Source organism: Hyla sarda, chromosome 8 (assembly GCF_029499605.1).
Source record: "Hyla sarda isolate aHylSar1 chromosome 8, aHylSar1.hap1, whole genome shotgun sequence".
Lineage (NCBI taxonomy): Eukaryota > Metazoa > Chordata > Amphibia > Anura > Hylidae > Hyla > Hyla sarda.
Window position 1 is genome coordinate 209,509,954 of NC_079196.1, and position 22,566 is coordinate 209,532,519.

The window sequence follows — 22,566 nt, forward strand, 5'->3', positions numbered from 1 at the left end:
GCCTCTCTGCAAGGGATTTAGGGGGTCTTATAGCTTTGCCTATGTCACCGTTGCAGCTGTCAGAAATTACGCTACTACAGAAAAAAAAGAGACATACTCTGGGAATTGCAACAATGTCTTTTTTCTATATTGGACTTAGGTTCAGGTGAAGGAGCCCTGAATGAGACATAGGGAAGCCACCCATATGTGCACACCTGTGGTCTAAATTGTTGCCTTATGGACTTGAGAAATTACGCTAGGAAATTATTCAGATCGGTATCCCGCTTGCAGCAGAATCCCATTGTTTTCACTATGCACCTTACAGAAGATCCAAGAGGGATTCCACATAAAATGAGCACATAAAGGGGTTATCCAGGTATAATAATAATAAAAAAAACAGCACCACCCCTGCTCTCAGGTTGTGTGGGGTATTACAACTTAGCTTCATTTACTTCAATGGAACTGAGCTGCAATATCACACACAACCTGAGAGGTGGCGCTGTTTTTCTAATCCTGGATAACTCCTTTAGAGGGGTCATCCATGCATCCATTAAGACTAAGGTAAGTGCATGTTCTCCATAACCCCTGGGATTTAGAGAATGGGGTCCCAAATCTCCCATTGGAATGGAGCGGTGGGTATGCATGCATGGTCTATGGGAGCGGCCAGAGATAGTAGAGCTGTTACAGCTTCCATTGAGATCAATATATGTCGGTGTTCCCCCATCAATAGTCTTTCCTGCTATTGCAAAACTACAACTCTCAATATGCTGGGAGTTATGGTTTTGCAACGGCTGAAGGCAAACTGGTTGGGGAACACTGCCATACAGGTTAAAAGGCTGAACTGGATGGATATGTATGTGCTGTGATTGGACAACTAAGGGAGGAAGTAACTGTGTGTGTACTACTGGCCAACAGCCCAGATCTGTTCCTGTCCCTAAAATGTAGAGAATGAGAAATACTCTCAGGATCTGTGTTTCCCAACCAGCATGCCTCCAGCTGTAGCAAAACTACAACTTCCAGCATGCTCGGACAGCCAACCCATGCTGGGAGTTGTAGTTTTGCAACAGCTGAACTGGATAGACATATATTTGTAGCCTGAATAGTATACAATGATACGCAGTGCGCCGCCCTAGAGGTGGTTGTAATAACAAGCCAAATAGAAGAACCTCATACCAAACTTTTACCTGGACACTTTGGGTTTTATTCAGAAATTCCAAAAAAATAGAGTAACATTTCCATAAATAAAAGTAACGCCCATCATAGGTGGACCATAAAAGGCACTTTTTTTTTTTTCCATTTTAATAAACTTTATCAAATGATAGTTGGATCAGTAACCCCCCACACCAACTGTTGCAAGATTACACTACTGAATGCTGCATGCTGGGAGTATTAGTTTTGCAACAGATGAAAGGCCACATTTTGGGGATCACTGCTGTTTCATGCCTGCTCTGCGAGGTCATGATCTACCCTAGCTCCTCTGCTAGAAGACCGTAGTGCAGTGGTCTTCAACCTGCGGACCTCCAGATGTTGCAAAACTACAACTCCCAGCATGCCCGGACAGCCGTTTGCTGTCCGGGCATGCTGGGAGTTGTAGTTTTGCAACATCTGGAGGTACGCAGTTTGACGACCACTGCCGTAGTGTGATGATGATGTTCCGGAGAAGGATGTTGAGCCCTGAGAGTTCACATGACAGTGATGCGTCCTAAAAAAAAAAAAAAAGGGCTCTTTCCATGGGGTGGTACATGGCGTGTTTCCGGCTTAGCCAAAATAACCCCAAAGAAAGACAGCGGCGCTCGTGCAGACGAGGAGGTTAACGTTCAGGAACCTTTTGACCAGTGGATCTTCGTAGAGCAAAACTTCAGGGGGCTCTTCTGGTGCAATCGGGGTCTCCTCCCCCTCTTTTTCCTTGTTCTTTTCCATTCCACATAACCAGAGGATGGCTTTCTTAAGGCGGATGGTGAAGGCTACGTCATCTAAAGGAAACAATAGATTTCATACTGTATATTATTTCTACTACCTCCTCATAATCTCCTACAAAGGGGAGGATCAGACTACACAGGGTTGGTTTGTAGTCTGTAACCATGGAGACACATTGAAATAGTGTTTGCATACGCAAAATGGCAGATTATTATTATTTTTTTTAAAAATATAAATAAAGACTGCAAAAATGCTTCCTTTTATATACTACATGGCAATATAGATTGCACTGCATACAAGACCCATAGATCTGCGTAGGTGCTGTATACACAAGATGGTAGAAGATATTTAAAGAGTCCCTGTCATGATCTTGTTAAATGTTATAATCCTCCCAGTTCACTGCCCCCATCATGATAAACCACCCCCTGACTTTATTTTTTAGTATTTTTTTAGTTTTCTACCTTGATATTGTTCTGTATTTTCTGCTCAGTCAGATTCACAGACTGGGAAGGGGCGTTCCCCAGCAGGCGTGACATCATCTGAAGCCATACAGGGGAGAACTTCCTCCCTCACTCTGCTACACACAGCCCAGAGCAGTTCAGTGTGAGATGAGCTTTGATTGGCTAAGGCTGCACACACCCAGTAGTTCTTTCTTGTCTGACCACAGTGCTCTCTGCTGACACCTCTGTTCATGTCAGCAACTGTCCAGAGATGGAACAAATCCCCATAGCAAACCTCTCCTGCTCTGGACAGTTCCTGACATGGACAGAGGTGTCAGCAGAGAGAACTGTGGTCAGACTGGAAAGATCTACACAACCTCTGGAGCATACAGCAGAGATAAGTACTGGAAGGATGAAGATTTTTATAGAGAAGTCATTTACAAATCTGTATTAACGTTCTGGCACTGTTTTGAACTTCCCAAAAGTTTTAGGTTTGCCAAAGCCTGAAACTTTTAGGACCTATTTGCACTCTAAACATCCCGCTTGGAAATTCTAGGGCAGCAGCCTCCCATTGTTTTCAAAATTTCCATGGCATCATTTTTGAAGCAGAAATTTCTGGCTCAGATGAAAGAACAAACATGTTCATTCTTTTGGCAGAATTCTGCATGAACTGCATTGTTGTCAACAGGGATGGCGCACGTCTGCGCAGTCAAAGCACCAATTGATTTAATTGGCGCTCGCCGACATGGAAACTCCGGCCAGGTTGGAATACCATAGTGTGACTGGGCACTTAGGTTTCATTTTAGAAGAATCGCTCACCATGGCGGTCATTGCTACTCGCTCTACAGAGCCACACGTCCCCCTCCATTGTCCATCATCACCTCCAAGTGTAACCACACTACTTTCTAGGGCATTTGGGGCACTTAAGATTCAGACCGATTTTATACCAGACCCAATCATATCTGAGGACTGATTTGATCAATTTGGGCCTGAATTGAATTCTGGGAATTTTGCTAATCACTAATAACTGTACAATTTTTTTTTTTTTTTTTGCTTGGAATCCATTTTGATATTTTACCCAAGGATGTGCACAGACATTTTGGGGGGAAGGGGCTCAAGTAAAAAACAAAAAGAGCACTTCTCATAAGTTAAAAAACGTCTGTAAGGGCTCATACACCTGGGCAGATTTGATAGCGAACTCCCAGTGCGTTTCCCGTTGTAAATTTGAATGGGGGCAGACTCATAATTAAAGGGGCTGGTGCATAAAAAGGGCGGGGGGGAGGGAAAAGCCCAACTTTGAGCCTATGTGTGCACATCCCTGATTTTACCCACTTGTCAGACGTCATACCTGTGGACTTGTTGCTACAGGTGTTGGGCTGATCTGTCTCGGTGGGGGTCTCTACCACACTGTTCGTCTTGACGACATCTCTTATTTCCGAACTTCCTTCTCTTTTATCGAAACGCGTGAACCAGGTCAGGCGACTAACCTTAAAGGTAAAGGATGCATGTCACATGACTGAGGATCAGGGGTAGTTTTGGGTCTTTTGAGGACCAGAAGATGATATATATCACCAGGAGATTGTGTATGTATGTGTATATACACACACACACACACATACAGTACAGACCAAAAGTTTGGACACACCTTCTCATTCTAAGAGTTTTCTTTATTTTCATGACTATGAAAATTGTAGATTCACACTGAAGGCATCAAAACTATGAATTAACACATGTGGAATTATAGACATAACAAAAAAATGTGAAACAACTGAAAATCTGTCATATTCTAGGTTCTAGCCACCTTTTGCTTTGATTACTGCTTTGCACACTCATTCTCTTGATGGGCTTCAAGAGGTAGTCACCTGAAATGGTCTTCCAACAGTCTTGAAGGAGTTCCCATGATGCTTAGCACTTGTTGGCCCTTTTTGCCTTCACTCTGCGGTCCAGCTCACCCCAAACCATCTCGATTGGGTTCAGGTCCGGTGACTGTGGAGGCCAGGCCATCTGGCGCAGCACCCCATCACTCTCCTTCTTGGTCAAATAGCCCTTACACAGCCTGGAGGTGTTTGGGGTCATTGTCCTGTTGAAAAATAAATGATGGTCCAACTAAACGCAAACCGGATGGAATAGCAACAAGATGCTGTGGTAGCCATGCTGGTTCAGTATGCCTTCAATTTTCACGGTGGGAACCAGGCATGTAGAGTCCATCCGTTCACCTTTTCTGCATCACACAAAGACCCGGTGGTTGGAACCAAAGATCTCACATTTGGACTCATCAGACCAAAGCCCAGATTGCCACTTGGTCTAATGTCCATTCCTTGTGTTCTTTAGCCCAAACAAGTCTCTTCTGCTTGTTGCCTGTCCTTAGCAGGGGTTTCCTAGCAGATATTCTTCCATGAAGGCCTCACACAGTCTCCTCTGTTGTTCTAGAGATGTGTCTGTTCTAGAACTCTGTGCGGCATTGACCTGGTCTCTTATCTGAGCTGCTGATAACCTGCGATTTCTGAGGCTGGTGACTCGGATGAACTTCTCCTCCGCAGCAGAGGTGACTCTTGGTCTTCCTTTCCTGGGGCGCTCCGCATGTGAGACAGTTTCTTTGTAGCTCTTGATGGTTTTTGTGACTGCACTTGGGGACACTTTCCACCTAGAATATGACAGATTTTCAGTTGTTTCACACTGTTTTCTTATGTCTATAATCCCACATGTGTTAATTCATAGTTTTGATGCCTTCAGTGTGAATCTACAATTTTTATAGTCATGAAAATAAAGAAAACTCTTTGAATGAAAAGGTGTGTTCAAACTTTTGGTCTGTACTGTACATACATACACATACATACCAGTATATATAACAATTGGATCCAGAGGATCTCTTACCATTTCCTTGGTTGGGGGCGCAGTCCACAGACTGACAGAGACCACGACTATGAGAGTCAGCAGTGCGAGGATCATGGAGAAATACAGGTAGTGTATGTACTTCACCACCGCCGGCCGAGTGTCGGGCTGATCGCATCTTGGTGTGGCGTAGACAAAGTCCAACACCATGCGAATTATACCAAGCACCAGCCCTATGGTCAGGCCCCAGAATGCTCCCTGGAAGACAAATGGATTGCAAGATATTAACACCACATCCTAACTATCTTAGTTCACAGGTCATCTTAGTTGGTAGGTGCTGATATGGTTGAGGGGTCCCAGAAAAATAGGTGATATTCGGGAGGTGGGGGTGTCCCCCAGGAGAAATAAACTGATTCCTTGAGGGTCCTGCTACTGGACTTAAAGCAATCAGAGGGAGCCTTTAAGGCAAAGTCGTAGGAGTGGGAACCCATCCCCCTTCAAACAAAAAGGGGGTTCACCACTGGAATTAATGGGCCACCAATATCACGAATGGACCCTTCAAGTTCTCCAATGGATGAGTGAAGGAGGATCGAAGTTGGGATCAACCAAGAACATCTCAATGGGCCATTAGATAAGTTGTGAATCATTGATTACCTTTTCGTTGGTCCGTTTCCAAAAACATCCAGCGATGAAGACCACGGCCACGGGAGGTTGTAGGTAGGAACTTATAGACTGGATGTAGATGAAGAGCTGACCGCCTTGGCTGGCCTGGACCAGGGGGATCCACAGAATGGACACGACAACCAGCACCAGTACAAAGACCCTAAAATGAGGAACGTTAATGGGAACCTGGAGGCTTCTGGCAGAGCAGCCAGTCTTGATTTGATAGGTCAATTCCTGTGGCCAAAAAAGGAAGAGAGCCAGAGACCGACCCCGATGATGTGCGATTCAGGCAACTAAAAAGTGATGATCGGTTATTATTTTTCCTGTGTACATGTGCACGCTCAGTTTGGCAGTGCATGCATGTGTTTTCAATTGGAGAGAATTAGCAGACTAAGTATATGTGAGTCTAATGCAGTTTTTCCCACCGGTGTGCCTCCAGCTGTTGTAAAACTACAACTCCCAGCATGCCCGGACAGCCTTTGGCTGTCTGGGCATGCTGGGAGTTGTAGTTTTACAACAGCTGGAGGCACCTTGGTTGGGATATGTTGGTCTAATGTGTATAGAATAGCTGTAAGGCTGAGCACCTACCTCCCCACTATCATGAGTTCCCACTCCCTAGAGTGAGGGCGGAGGTGACGCCATAGATCCATGGTGAAAATCGTGCTGGCACTATTAAATATGGAGGTCAGCGAGGACATTAGGGCAGCAATCATCACCGACATCATCAGACCACGCAGTCCTGGAAGTAAAGACAAGAGAATTGTAGTCAGAAATGTTATGTATTCATCTATTCTGCTGACTGAAAAAAAACATTGGTATATAGGTGGTCGTCTGAGACCAGGTTGGCATTTCATCCCATATAAAATTATCCTACGACTATATATAAAGGAAATACAGGGGCCTAAAACTTTATATAGGGGCTACAACCATATATGGGTCAGTATAGGGACCTACAACTATATATAGGGGCTTGTAGAGAGGCCTACACCTATAAATGGGAGCAGTATAGGGGCCTGCAACTATATACAAGGGCAGTATGGGGTCTACAACTATTTGTGGGACAGTATAGGGGCCTACAACTATATACAAGGGCAGTATCGGGGCCTACAACTATATATGGGGGCAGTATAGGGGTCTACAACTATATATTGGAGCAGTATAGGGGTCTACAACTATATACAAGGGCAGTGTAGGGGTCTACAACTATTTATGGGACAGTATAGGGGCCTACAGCTACATATGGGGAAAATATGGGGGCCTACAACTACATATGGGGGCATTAAAGGGGCCACCAGCTATATATGGGGCAGTATAGGGGCCTACAACTATATATGGGGCAGTATAGGGTCCTACAACTATATATGGGGGCAGTATAGGGGCCTACAACTATATATGGGAGCAGTATAGGGGCAGACAACTATATATGGGGGCAGTATAGGGGCCTACAACTATATATGGGGGCAGTATAGGAGCCTACAACTATGTATGGGGCAGTATAGGGGGCCTACAACTATATATGGGAGCAGTATAGGGGCCTACAACTATATATGGGGGGCAGTGTAGGGGCCTACAACTATATATGGGCACAATATAGGGCCTACAACTATATATGGGGCAGTATAGGGGCCTACAACTATATATGGGGTAGTATAGGGGCCTACAACTATATATGGGGCAGTATAGGGGCCTACAACTATATACGGGGCAGTATAGGGGCCTACAACTATATACGGGGCAGTATAGGGGCCTACAACTATATATGGGGGCAGTATAGGGGCCTACAGCTATATATGGGGGCAGTATAGGGGCCTACAACTATATATGGGGGCAGTATAGGGGCCTACAACTATATATGGGGGCAGTATAGGGGCCTACAACTATATATGGGGCAGTATAGGGGCCTACAACTATATATGGGGCAGTATAGGGGCCTACAACTATATATAGAGGCAGTATAGGGGCCTACAACTATATATGGGGCCAGTATAGGAGCCTACAACTATATATGGGAGCAGTATAGTGGCCTACAACTATATATGGGGGCAGTATAGGGGCCTACAACTATATACGGGGGCAGTATAGGGGCCTACAACTATATACGGGGGCAGTATAGGAGCCTACAACTATATATGGGACAGTATAGGGGCCTACAACTATATATGGGGTAGTATAGGGGTCTCCAACTATATATGGGGTAGTATAGGGGTCTACAACTATATATGGGAGCAGTATAGGGGCCTACAACTATATATGGGGGCAGTATAGGAGCCTACAACTATATATGGGGGCAGTATAGGGGCCTACAACTATATATGGGAGCAGTATAGGGTCCTACAACTATATATGGGGGCAGTATAGGGGCCTACAACTATATATGGGGGCAGTATAGGGGCCTACAACTATATATGGTAGCAGTATAGGGGCCTACAACTATATATGGGGGCAGTATAGGGGCCTACAACTATATATGGGGGCAGTATAGGGGCCTACAACTATATATGGGAGCAGTATAGGGGCCTACAACTATAAATGGGGGCAGTATAGAGCCTACAACTATATATGGGGGGCAGTATAGGGGCCTACAACTATATATGGGAGCAGTATAGGGTCCTACAACTATATATGGGGGCAGTATATGGGCCTACAACTATATATGGGGCAGTATAGGAGCCTACAACTATATATGGGGGCAGTATAGGGGCCTACAACTATATATGGGGGCAGTATAGGGGCCTACAACTATATATGGGGCAGTATAGGGGCCTACAACTATATATGGGGGCAGTATAGGGGCCTACAACTATATATGGGGGCAGTATAGGGGCCTACAACTATATATGGGGGCAGTATAGGGGCCTACAACTATATATGGGGGGCAGTATAGGGGCCTACAACTATATACAGGGGCAGTATAGGGGCCTACAACTATATACGGGGGCAGTATAGGAGCCTACAACTATATATGGGACAGTATAGGGGCCTACAACTATATATGGGGTAGTATAGGGGTCTCCAACTATATATGGGGTAGTATAGGGGTCTACAACTATATATGGGAGCAGTATAGGGGCCTACAACTATATATGGGGGCAGTATAGGAGCCTACAACTATATATGGGGGCAGTATAGGGGCCTACAACTATATATGGGAGCAGTATAGGGTCCTACAACTATATATGGGGGCAGTATAGGGGCCTACAACTATATATGGGACAGCATAGGGGCCTACAACTATATATGGGGGCAGTATAGGGGCCTACAACTATATATGGTAGCAGTATAGGGGCCTACAACTATATATGGGGGCAGTATAGGGGCCTACAACTATATATGGGGCAGTATAGGGGCCTACAACTATATATGGGGGCAGTATAGGGGCCTACAACTATATATGGGGGCAGTATAGGGGCCTACAACTATATATGGGAGCAGTATAGGGGCCTACAACTATAAATGGGGGCAGTATAGAGCCTACAACTATATATGGGGGGCAGTATAGGGGCCTACAACTATATATGGGAGCAGTATAGGGTCCTACAACTATATATGGGGGCAGTATATGGGCCTACAACTATATATGGGGCAGTATAGGAGCCTACAACTATATATGGGGGCAGTATAGGGGCCTACAACTATATATGGGGGCAGTATAGGGGCCTACAACTATATATGGGGGGCAGTATAGGGGCCTACAACTATATATGGGAGCAGTATAGGGTCCTACAACTATATATGGGGGCAGTATATGGGCCTACAACTATATATGGGGCAGTATAGGAGCCTACAACTATATATGGGGGCAGTATAGGGGCCTACAACTATATATGGGGGCAGTATAGGGGCCTACAACTATATATGGGGGCAGTATAGGGGCCTACAACTATATATGGGGGCAGTATAGGGGCCTACAACTATATATGGGGCAGTATAGGAGCCTGGCTACAACTATATATGGGGCACTATAGGGGCCTACAACTATATATGGGGGAAGTATAGGGGCCTACAACTATATATGGGGCAGTATAGGGGCCTACAACTATATATGGGGGCAGTATAGGGGCCTACAACTATATATGGGGACAGTATAGGGGCCTACAACTATATATGGGGGCAGTATAGGGGCCTACAACTATATATGGGGGCAGTATAGGGGCCTACAACTATATATGGAGGCAGTATAGGGGCCTACAGATATATATGGGGCAGTATAGGGGCCTACAACTATACATGGGGCAGTATAGGGGCCTACAACTATATATGGGGCAGTATAGGGGGCCTACAACTATATATGGGGCAGTATAGGGGCCTACAATTATAAATGGGGCAGTATAGGGGGCCTACAACTATATATGGGGCAGTATAGGGGCCTACAATTATAAATGGGGCAGTATAGGGGGCCTACAACTATATATGGGAGCAGTATAGGGGCCTACAACTATATATGGGGCAGTATAGGGGCCTACAACTATATATGGGGGCAGTATAGGGGCCTACAACTATATATGGGGGCAGTATAGGGGCCTACAACTATCTATAACCCATCCTGCTTTGTCTCAAGCAAATATGGTGAGCCTATATAGATAACCTATATATTTTACCTATGGGCAGTAATTCAATCACCATCTTGGGGTACGCTATATCAGAACATCCTGAAGGGTTTCCACAGATTGACTTACAGAGTTCAGGATCTGCGCAGGCCACCTGATCTGTAATAAGATAAGAACCACAAAATGCCTGTAAGATCCGCAATAGTCCACTCAGAGCCAGTGACAAAGTCAACTAAGACAACCTCATGTGTTCCAGACTATTGGGAAAGGAAGAGGACCTCTCTCTTCTCTACTTTCACTGTGAACTTTACCGTGTAGAATTTGCCATGACTTTACCTGTGAAGAGGACCCTGCTGATCATTCCAGGAAGCACCATCATGAACAGGGGTAAGAACTTGATATAAGCTGCCAACAACGAGCCGCCCTTAGCGTGAGAGAGGTTCTTCGCAGACAAGGATCTTTGCACAATCACCTGGGGACACAGTAAAGCAGACAATTATGTATCCAAGCCAAAAACACCCGAGCCGGGGAAGTACAGACCACCAGTCCTCTGTTCGGGTGCTTTCACACCACATTTTCAGCCTTCAGCCTATGGCTGCCGGATCCGGCTGAGGGAGGGGAAAACCATGCGTTCGCGTACCGCAGCCGGACCGGAGCTGAAATCCATTGACTTTAATGAGCCGACTGGAGTTTGACTCCGGTCGGCTCATTTTCGACCCATATTCGGTTTTCTGACCGGACCTAAAACCATATTATACTACGGTTTTAGGTCCAGTCAGAAAACCAGATAGGGGTCGAAAATTAGTTGAGCGGAGTCAAACAGTGACTCCAGTCGGCCATTAAAGTCAATGGATTACAGCGCTGGTCCAGCTGGAATACGGGAGCGCACAGTTTTCCCCTCCCCCAGCCGGCAGCGGTAGGCTGAAAACGGTGTATGAAAGCACCTTTATATAGGTAGGTTTACCACCCTCGATGTACTGCACCATACATACCTGATCAGTGCACCAATACCAGATAGATGGAATGGTCATCCCCACCAGGACACCAGGCCATGGCAGATCTGAGTAGACCGGGTCCCTGAAGAGGTGAAACGCGTCTTCTCTGGGGATCCCACAACTACTGTTCTCGTTGCGTATGGATGGGATGGCAGTAAAGTATTTTTCCTCCAGACTTGTATAGCCGCCAACCTCTATGAAGCCTAAATCAAAGTCAAATAGCTTAGCGTTGAATATATGTAGCCTGATATATCTCACAGCTGAAGGTTTGCTACAGTTGTACTTCCCCTGTCCTGATTTGGTTACGGTGCTTCAGTACAGCGGAGCCCATACTTACTAAAGACCATAAGAATAAGAGCCCCGATGATCATGATGACCGTCTGCAACGTGTCGGTATAGATGACCGCAGCCAGGCCTCCTGCAACGCAGAACCAACATCAATAAGCCATCTCCGATCGGTATTGGAACGGGCATCGGCCATAATGGCTGGTGGTTACATCTACAGAAAGTTGGCTTGACTGTGTAGATCCAGGCATGTCAGATCAGATAGGATATGAAGCAATAATATGGCCACTACTCACTGTGCTCAACTCACCGGCCACGGTATAGATCGCCGTGATGACAAGTAATCCGATCACTGCCACGTAGAGATCCCAGTGCAGAGCCTGCTGGATAAATAGTGCACCGGCATACATGTCCACCTGCCAAAGAATCGCACAAGAGGCCTATAGAAGTATCTCCAGCTGTATAGAGGGGAGGTCTATGGCAGTGGTCTCCAAACTGTGGACCTCAAGATGTTGCAAAATTACAACTCCCAGCATGCCCAGACAGCCAACGGCTGTCTGGGCATGCTGGGAGTTGTAATTTGCAACAACTTGAGGTCCACAGTTTGGAGACCACTGGTCTATGGTGTCCACGAGTTCAGAAGGTAACAACTATTACAATTTTTAAGTGTTGCAACATTTGGTGGTCCACAGTTCGAAGACCACTGGTTTATGGTGTCCACGAGTTCAGAAGGTACTATTTTTTTTAGGACTTAGCCCCAACATTCAGTGGCGATACATTTTTTCAGATATCTTTAAAGTGGTCAGAGGTCCGAATCTAATGTGTACTCACAGAGCCAAACAACAAAATTCTGCCTGCCTGCAGCCGCCACTAGGGGGAGCTTACTGCATACTGCTTTATTATTAAAGGAGATATCCAGTGGTGAAAAACGTATCCCCTATCTTAAGGATAGGGAATATGTTTCAGATCTCAGGGGGGGGGGGGGGGGGGGGGGGGTCCGACCGCTGGGGCCCCCCGCGATCTCCTGTACAGGGCCCCGACAGCCCGCAGAAAGGGGGCGTGTTGACCACCGCACTAAGCGGCGGCTGACACGCCCCCTCAATACAACTCTATGGCAGAGCCGGAGCATTGCTTTCGACAATCTCCGACTCTGCCATAGCGATTTATTGAGGGGGCGTGTCAGCAAGCCGGGCCCCGTACAGAGAGATCGCGGGGGGGCCCCAGCGGTCGGACCCCCCGCGATCTGAAACTTATTTCCTATCCTTAATATAGGGGATACGTTTTTCACCACTGGACTAGCCCTTTAAGCTCAATGAATCAGCTGTATGCAGTAAGCTTCTGAGCTCCCTCTAGTGGCAGCAAAAGGTAGACCGGATTATAAGTCTACAAAAGGAATTTGAGGCTATATATAAGGGAAAAAAAACTTGATAATGCTATCAAAAGAAATGATTATGCCCAGAAGCTAAATGGTATTTAAAAATGGACGTTCATGTTAAGAAGAAACAGGTGGGATAGCAGCACAACCAACGGCAAGCAAGCCCCAGCTTGTTCATGGGGGTGTGGTTTAATAAGAAAGAGGTGTGGTTTGTATAAAATGGGGTGTAGTTAATAAGGATGGGTGTGGTTACTTTACATATTAGCCATGGCTTGCTTTTGTCCTGCTCTTTTCATTGGAAATGTTGTGTTGGCGGATGCTTTACTGTATGTCCTGGGACACAATGATCTCAATGTCTTACAGATATCTTGGTGAATATGTAGATGAACAGGTAGAGGATGGCGAGATAAATCTGGATCCGTTTTCCTCCAAAGCGCCTCTGTAGATATTCGGGCATGGTGGTGACCTGGATATAAGACACTTACATGAGGGGGACAGTGCCATGGGCTTATACAGATGGTGCAATGACTACAAGTACTTGGACTTCTTACCCCGGCTGATAAATAAATAGGGAGGAACAACCAAGCCAACACCAAGACACAGAAGAGGCCCTGCACGGAAGAGGTTAATAATTAATCACATGTATACAAGGAAAACTTTATATGCAATACAAGCTATACTATTTAAAGGGGGTACTCCGGTGGAAATATTTTTTTTTTTTTTTTAAAATCAACTGATGCCCGAAATCTTAATCCTTCCAGTACTTGTTAGCAGCTGTATACTACAGAGGAAATTCTTTTATTTTTGGATTTCTTTTCTGTCAAGACCACAGTGCTCTCTGCTGACACCTCTGTCCATGTCAGGAACTGTCAAGAGCAGGAGCAAATCCCCATAGGAAACCTCTCCTGCTCTGGACAGTTCCTAAAATGGACAGAGGTGTCAGCAGAGAGCGCTGTGGTCAGGCAGAAAATTAATTTTAAAAGAAAAGAACTTCCTCTAATATGTAATAAATACAGGAAAGATTAAGATTTTGTAATATAAGAAATTTTCTAATCTGTTTTCTGGCAATAGTTGACTTAAAAAGAAAAGAAAGAAAGAAAAAAAGGTTTTTCCCAGGAGTATCCCTTTAAGAGGTTTTTTTTTAAATGTGAGACACTTTATGGTATTTCTGACAACCATGGTGGGCAACATGATCATGGTGGTGAAAGGTTTCCTGTAGCCGTGATGATCTGTGTATGACAGTGGTCTCCAAACTGTGGGGTTGTAGTTTTGCAACAGCTGGAGGTCCACAGATTGTAGACCACTGGTGTATAGTGATGCCACCACAGCAGATTGGTAACTGAGGTCATATCATGTGTCATAACTATAGACAGAATGACATTAGGGATTCTCACTGGGCTTAAAGGGGTACAGTTTTGTAAATTACTATTAAAAAAATCTTAATCCTTCCAGTACTTATTAGCGGCTGTATACTACAGAGGAAATTCTTTTCTTTTTGGATTTCTTTGGATATCATGACCACAGTGCTCTCTGCTGACACCTCTATCCATGTCAGGAACTGTCCAGAGTAGGAGCAAATCCCTATAGCAAACCTCTCCTGCTCTGGACAGTTCCTGACATGGACAGAGGTGTCAGCAGAGAGCACTGTGGTCAGACTGGAAAGAACTACAAAACTTCCAGTAGAGCATACAGCAGCTGATAAGTACTGGAAGGATTAAGATTTTTAAATATAAGTAATTTACAAATGTTTAACTTTCTGGCACCAGTTGATTTAAAAAAATGTTTTTTCCAGTGGAGTACCCCTTTAACAGTGGACTGTAGAACTTCACTCCCCTTACTTCTGTAGCAAACGTTGACACGGCACTCTGAGAAGAGTATCCAGGGGAAGTTCCCCAACTTAGCAGGTGGGCACTCTTCAAACCAGAGGCAAAAATACTTGTTGGAAGTATGCCTGGCATTAGCTATACCTAGGCTGACAGATGTCCTCAGGATACAGGAAAACCTCAGCTGACAGCAGGGAGCAGTTCTGTCTATAGGAAAAATAGGCAGCTGCCTAGAGCGTCCTTTTGATGGGAGGCGCAGATCTGTTTGCTGCATGAAAGTTAGACAATCAGCATCACTCGCTAAGCCAGCAGCTGACATACAGTGGGACAAAAAAGTATTTAGTCAGCCACCAATTGTGCAAGTTCTCCCACTTATAAAGATGAGACAAGCTGTAATTTCCATCATAGGTTATTATCTCAACTATGAGAGACAATGAGAAGAAAAAAATCCATAAAAATCACATTGTCTGATTTTTAAAGAATTTATTTGCAAATTATGGTGGAAAATAAGTATTTGGTCAAGAACAAAAGTTCATCTCAATACTTTGTTATATCCCCTTTGTTGGCAATGACAGAGGTCAAACGTTTTCTGTAAGTCTTCACAAGGTTTTCACACACTGTTGCTGGTATTTTGGTCCATTCCTTCATGCAGATCTCCTCTAGAGCAGTGATGTTTTGGGGCTGTCGCTGGGCAACATGGACTTTCAACTCCCTCCAAAGGTTTTCTATGGGGCTGAGGTCTGGAGACTGGCTAGGCCACTCCAGGACCTTGAAATGCTTCTTACGCATGATGTTTCCACCCCCATGATTCACAGTAGGTATGGTGTTCTTTGGATGCCACTCAGCATTCTTTCTCCTTCAAACACGACGAGTTGAGTTTTTACCAAAAAGTTCTACTTTGGTTTCATCTGACCATATGACATTCTCCAAATCCTCTTCTGGATCATCCAAATGCTCTCTAGCAAACTTCAGACAGGCCCAGACATGTACTGGCTTAAGCAGGGGAACACGTCTGGCACTACATGATTTGAGTCCCTGGCAGCATAGTGTGTTACTGTTACTTTGTTACTTTGGTCCCAGCTCTCTGCAGGTCATTCACCCCCGTGTGGTTCTGGGATTTTTGCTCACCGTTCTTGTGATCATTTTTACACCACGGGGTGAGATCTTGCGTGTAGCCCAAGATCGAGGGAGATTATCAGTGATCTTGTATTTCTTCCATTTTCTAATAATTGCTCCCACAGTTTATTTCTTCACACCAAGCTGCTTGCCTATTGCAGATTCAGTCTTCCCAGCCTGGTGCAGATCTACAATTTTGTTTCTGGTGTCCTTCGACTGCTCTTCGGTCTTGGCCATAGTGGAGTTTGGAGTGTGACTGTTTGAGGTTGTGGACAGGTGTCTTTTATACTGATAACAAGTTCAAACAGGAGCCATTAATACAGGTAACGAGTGGAGGACAGATGAGACTCTTAAAGAAGAAGTTACAGGTCTGTGAGAGCCAGAAATCTTGCTTGTTTGTAGGTGACCAAATACTTATTTTCCACCATAATTAGCAAACAAATTCTTTAAAAATCAGACAACGTGATTTTATGGATATTTTTCTCATTCTGTCTCTCATATTTGAGGTTATAACCTATGATGATAATTACAGCCTCTCATCTTTTTCAGTGGGAGAACTTGCACAATTGGTGGCTGACTAAATACTTTTTGCCCCCCTGTTACTCGGGATGTAGGATAAACATTTCAGTATTTGATGTTTCTTGTTCCTTACACTGGATTTCCTAGAGTCAGGACAATGGTCGCATTGTTGATTTCATCATATCCCATCATGCCCGGTGTTTCTGACTGTTTTCAGAATTGTACTTACATTCCATTCATAGGCATTGGCAGCAATTCCTGAAGCCGCTCCTGATCCTGCCAAGCCAATGAAGTGCCCGCTGCCCACATTACTTGCAAACAAGGAGGCCCCCACCTGCAGACAGGAGAGGTAGAGATGTGACTGCACAAACTGCATCTTGTCTATAGGTTGTATTAGAGAATTACATCAATCACTTGAATGGCTGAGCTGCAATACCAGACACAGCCTATAGACTAGAGGGGCGCTGTTACCTATAATGCAATGGGATTCTTGCTCTTCAATAGGGGATTGTGAGTTTCTCAAGTGAAATATCATCATATGTACGAGCAGAACGATACTTACAGGCCACCAGACCATGTCCTTTCCCGCCAGGAAGTAACCCTTGACTGTGCTCCTCTTTGTGCGCCACATCGACTGGCAGAAAGGAGATAACATCTTATATGAGAACTCTAACCTCCAAAGACATTCATACAGTGAAATTTTTTATTGCTATGAAGCATCAAAAATGCAGCATTTTTGCAAACAGTCTTTATTTAAAAAAAAAAGGGAAAAAAAATCTTCTGTTTTGTGTAAACAGACACTTAAAATTTTTGTATGTGTCTCCATTGTTACAGACTACAAACAAACCCTGTGTAGTCTGATGCTGCAGCCATGTTCTAACATCCTCACCTGTTCTGGATCCTTCGTTGTCTTTGTCAAATATCCTGCCCGGCCCATGAGTAAGGGTGAGTGCTAGACCAATGATCAAGCGCCCCCCCCCCCCCCCCCAGGGTGGGACATTAAACATTCAAACCCTTCTTACTGTACAGACAACACCCAGGATAGAGGGGTTCTTCCCATCACCAGCGTTCCTGTATTCTCTGTTCTTGCCTGTCTTTGTTATGTGACTTTCTGACTATTTTTTGATGTTGCCTTGCCTGATGATTTTGTACTACGCCGCTGTCTAGGTTTGACCCATTGCCTATTTCCTGTTGTTATCTTTGCCTTTGTGATTTTGCACCTTATCTGTCCATCTGTTAGTGACATGGTTTGTCTGACTACTCTGTCTATTTTAGGGACTAGAGATGAGTAAATTCGATTCGTCACGAACTTCTCAGCTTGGCGGTTGCTAACTTTTCCTGCATAAATTAGTTCAGCTTTCCGGTGCTCCGGTGGGCTGGAAAAGGTGGATACAGTCCTAGGAAAGAGTCTCCTATGACTGTATGCACCTTTTCCAGCCCACGGGAGCACCTGAAAGCTAAACTAATTTGTGCAGGAAAAGTCATCAACTGCCGAGCCGAGAAGTTCGTGACAAATCGAATTTACTGTAAGTTCGCTCATTTCTAGTAGAGACCTTTGCCCAGTTGGGGCCACTATTTACCTTTCATCAAAAAAACTTTTGATATATTATAGATTAATGTATGCAGAATAACTTTCCAATTGCATGTTATTAAAAAAATATGCTTCTTTCTATTTAATTTTTCACTTTGAAAAAATGACCACTAGGGGTCTCCCTACCAGTCCTGGCCGCAAGCCTTTTTTTTTTTTTTTTTTTACAGATTTCAGACTCATGTTGGAGTCCTAAATCTCAGACTGCGCCGGGACACAGACAAGCTCAGCACTGCTCCCTGCAAGTGGAAAATGAACTAGAAAGAAGCATATTTTTTAATAACATCCTATTGGAAAGTTATTCTGCATACATTAATCTATAATATATCAAAAGTTTTTTTTTTATGTAAGGTACCCTTTAAGGGCAGATTGTCCAAGTAGGTAGAGGTTGCACTCTTTCCCTACCCCCGACGTGACACGTGTTCCTCTGCTCCCTCTACCTCTTCTTCTTCTTCATAACCTACCGTAAATTATAAGTAATAACCAATGACTCCAGGGTCTGACTACATAGGGTTTGTTTGTAGTCTGTATCCATGGAGACACATAGGTCTGCATAGGAGCTGTATACACACACAATGGTTGGAGATTTTATTAGCCAGGTGCATTGGAACAATAATGGTTCCTATATTAATAGGAAGTAAATAGGATTCTTACCCACAAACCGACTCCCAGTACAAATACAAAGTACAAGACGAGAACCACGATGTCCACAGCTTCCAGCGACTTTTTGGGGAAGGGGTCCCCCGTTCCATTATTCTGGGGCGTAGTGGTCTCCATATTCCAGGATACAGAGTCGATACTTGGGAATGATCTGCATCAAAGCTGCAAACGTGGAGGTGAAAGTTATAGCTAAGGATGACACGGGAGCTCGTAGTGTCGCAATCTGGTGAAAGTAGGTCACTAGGTGTGACTGGGGATCAAAACAATGGGAGCTACTACCATCTGTAGGGCAAAAGGGGTTATTTGAGATAACAACAGCGCCCCCTTTGTCCGTAGGATGTGTGTGGTATTGCAGCTGCAATATCAGAGGCAACCAGTAGACAAGGTGCCTACTCCATACACTGGAGAAAGAAAGAAGTAAGTAGAGGGGGGACCATGACTTTGACCAGTGTTTCCCAACCAGGGTGGCTCCAGATGTTGCAAAACTACAACTCCCAGCATGCCCGGACAGCCTTTGGCTGTCCGGGCATGCTGGGAGTTGTAGTGTTGCAACACCTGGAGGCCCCCTGGTTGGGAAACACTGACTTATACTGTAAAACGCACACTAAACTGATTTTGTGATAGTGGTTGCTTGCTGAGAGCATGCTGGGAGTTGTAGTTTCACAACAGCTGGAGAGCTACAAGTTGGACACCATGGCACTGCTATGAGTCTTAGATGTGATCCCCCCCTCCACTAACTTCTCTCTAGCACTAAGGTTCCACAACTCTACAAAATACTTTGAATTCCAGTGCTTCAGTACAGTCAAGATCTCTGCTGGCTGTCAGTGAGTGGAGATACTTAAAGGGGTACTCTGCTGGAAAACTTATTTTTTTTTTTTTTTATCATCAACTGGTGCCAGAAAGTTAAACAGATTTGTAAATCACTTCTATTAAAAAATCTTAATTCTTCCAGTACTTATCAGCTGCTGTATGCTCTAGAGGAAGTTGAGTTGTTCTTTTCTGTCTGACCACAGTTCTCTCTGCTGACACCTCTGTCCGTGTCAGGAACTGTCTAGATCAGAAAACCTCTCCTGCCCTGGACAGTTCCTGACACGGAGAGCACTGTGGTCAGACAGAAAAGAACTTCCTGTGGAGCATACAGCAGCTGATAAGTACTGGAAGGATTAAGATTTTTTTTCAATAGAAGTAATTTAAAAATCTGTTTAACTTTCTGGCACTGGTTGAATTTAAAAAAAAATAATGTTTTCCACTGGAGTACCCCTTTAAGGGTTATCCAGGAACAGCAAAACAGAGATGATTTCTTCCACGAAACAGCGCCACCCCTGTCCTCAGGTTGTGTGTGGTATTACAACTTGACTCCATTCCCTTCAATGGAACCGAGCTGCAATACCGCACACAGCCTTAGGACAGAGGTGGTTTGATTAGAACAGTGTTTCCGAACCAGGGTGCCTCCAGCTGTTGCAAAACTACAACTCCCAGCATGCTTGGAATTGTAGTTTTGCAACAGCTGGAGGCACCCTGTTTTGGAAACATTGTAGTAGACAATGGATATTAGTACCAGCCCTCCCCATGACACAGGCGGGCATTGTTCTGCAGACACAAGTCCAGTGTTTGTCATCTGGCGCTTACCCAGTGCCCGCTGGATGCGTCCTCTCAGACCCGGGGGCAGAAGAAGAAAGAGATGTATTCGGCAGAATTCCTTCTGGTCGGAGACACTCCGCATCTGGGGTCAAACTCCAAAGTGTGAGCCTGTGGTTAAACAGTAAGAATGGAGGTGTGGGGAGCCGGCCCTGCCACGCTGCTCAGGTACAATGCACGGCATCGGCTCCTGCCATGTTGGCGAGAGGCCCCGGGGAGCCCTGTACCGGATCCTCTGCTGCCAACAAGAAGTAACCGGAGAGGTGACAACCAGGGAGGTGGCGCCCGGAATCACATGGCGATCGTATTAACACGTCTGTGCTAAAGTCCCTTTATGGCGCAATAGATGGAGACGGTTTAGTTGTGTTTAGACGACTTTGCGTGTCAGGTGCTGGACCAAGTGTCCGTCCTCATCTACCGCACTCAACGCCACCGCTAGTGGAGGCGCCATTTACTCAATCCGCACATATGTTATTGAGCAAGTGTGGTCGGCTAAGGAGCAACCAATAAGGGCTGCGGTTGCGCCATATTCTTTCCATTTTCTGATGATGGATTTCATGGTGCAGCTCATATAAAAAAACATGCAGATCAGCGGGATCGCATTATAGCCAAAGGTTTTATCTACTTATTTCTCTTGATTTCCAGCAATGCAGATGTACAAAGGATATTCACCCAGTGACTTGTAGCGAACTGTCCATGTATAAGGCTTTACTAAGAATCACCCGCCTCCGCTGAGGTCTCTTGTTCTTTTGCTTTAATCCGATGCATCTCCTCCGGGTTGGGAGTTGGGCAGCTCAGCGTAACCGAGCGCCGACCGTCAGGCGAGGTTTCGGGAGGTTTTTTTTTATTTGGTGCTCCTGAGATGTTCATAGCTTGGGATATTTTTTATATAACCTAACCCTGCTCTGTACATCTCCCCAACTTTATCTCTGACCTGTTTGGTGAGCTCCTTGGTCTTCATGTTGCTGTTTGTTCAGTAATGCTCTCTAACAAACTCTGAGTCCTTCACAGAACAGGTGTTTTGCACTGAGATAAGATTGCGGACCACTGGACCCTATTTCCTAATCATGTGCCTTTGGATCTTTGTTAGGGGCTTCACAGTAAAGGGGGGGGGGGGGATATATATGCCCTCAACATTTTTCAGATTCTTAAATTAAATATTTTTTAAAACCATGTAATACCCCCCAAACTAACTTCTAAACTATGGACTATTCTGTGTTGGTCCAATACATTAAAGGGGTATTCCAGGATTTTATTTGACTATGCTACAGGGTCTGTAAAGTTAGTGTAGTCCATAATATAGTGTCTGTACCTGTATGTGAAGGTTTTCTCACAATTCTTATGTGATTTTCACCACAATATTTATTTTTACCAGCATACAAAATGACTGTTGTCTCAGATTTTTACCAGGTTGCAATGTGGCCAAGACCTGACATCACTAGTCAGCTGATGACCGGGAGCCTGTCTGCTTCAATGGGTGGAGCGATCGCTTGGTGGGAGAGAGATCAATCTGCAACTAATGCAACAGCTGTAGGCACCCTGATTGAAAACCACAGGTCTTTTGAATGGATGCAGTTCATTTATGTTTCAATGGGTGGGGTGGCTGATGTGTGGGAGGGAGGAAGATGGAATTGTGGGATTTGTAGTAAAAAAAAAAAGAAAAGTCAAACAGGAAATACCAGTTCACATAAAGCTAGCCACAGTGTTATGGTAATCTCACAGCATAGTCATTTAGCCCCAAGACAAGCGCAGATCCTTCCTAAGCATGTCCATTACTGTCTGCCAAGTACGTACTAAAATCACCTCATAGTGGAGGACCCCTTTAAAAGTAGGGTCACACGTAGTGTATACGCTGCATATTTGATGGATATGTTTTTTTTTACTATTAATATTATGAATATTTCATTAATATTTATATAACCAAGTATGTAGAACATACAATTACATTTTATAGCGCAATTCACATATAATATATAAAAATGTTCCTTAAACAGAATACATCCCACAATGATTAGATTTTTCCCACTTTTTTATGCCAACGCATACACCAGTGCGACAATTGTGAAGTTTTTATCTGTCCAGCCAACGAGACCATATTAATCTATATTTATTTTCCATATTCCAGCCTTAAAGGGGTATTCCAGGCCAAAACATTTTTTTATATATCAACTGGCTCCGGAAAGTTAAAC

The 22,566-nt window shown here is 44.6% G+C and overlaps 1 protein-coding gene across 1 annotated transcript; it reads right to left on the reverse strand.

Annotated features, from left to right (window-relative positions):
* Positions 1-379: 379 nt before the first annotated feature.
* On the reverse strand, positions 380-21,474 carry SLC5A11 (solute carrier family 5 member 11). The gene is made up of 17 exons (XM_056533394.1): positions 20,369-21,474; positions 18,734-18,901; positions 17,054-17,125; positions 16,721-16,825; positions 13,585-13,644; positions 13,395-13,499; positions 11,969-12,074; positions 11,711-11,791; positions 11,371-11,576; positions 10,715-10,850; positions 10,430-10,537; positions 6,420-6,570; positions 5,823-5,991; positions 5,211-5,426; positions 3,685-3,823; positions 1,608-1,952; positions 380-1,497 (listed from the first exon to the last, which is right to left on the reverse strand). The coding sequence occupies exons 2-16, from the start codon at positions 18,854-18,856 to the stop codon at positions 1,738-1,740; spliced, it is 1,992 nt and encodes a 663-aa protein (XP_056389369.1). The 5' UTR covers positions 18,857-18,901; positions 20,369-21,474; the 3' UTR covers positions 380-1,497; positions 1,608-1,737.
* Positions 21,475-22,566: the final 1,092 nt, after the last annotated feature.

Excerpts from the sequence above, each read along its gene's own strand:
- SLC5A11 (XM_056533394.1), bottom strand. The coding sequence starts at position 18,856 with ATGGAGACCACTACGCCCCAGAATAATGGAACGGGGGACCCCTTCCCC. Across the intron at positions 16,826-17,053 it reads AGGACATGGTCTGGTGGCCT|GTGGGGGCCTCCTTGTTTGC; the intron begins GTAAGTATCGTT and ends TCCTGTCTGCAG. Across the intron at positions 13,645-16,720 it reads CCAATGCCTATGAATGGAAT|GGCCTCTTCTGTGTCTTGGT; the intron begins GTAAGTACAATT and ends TCTTCCGTGCAG.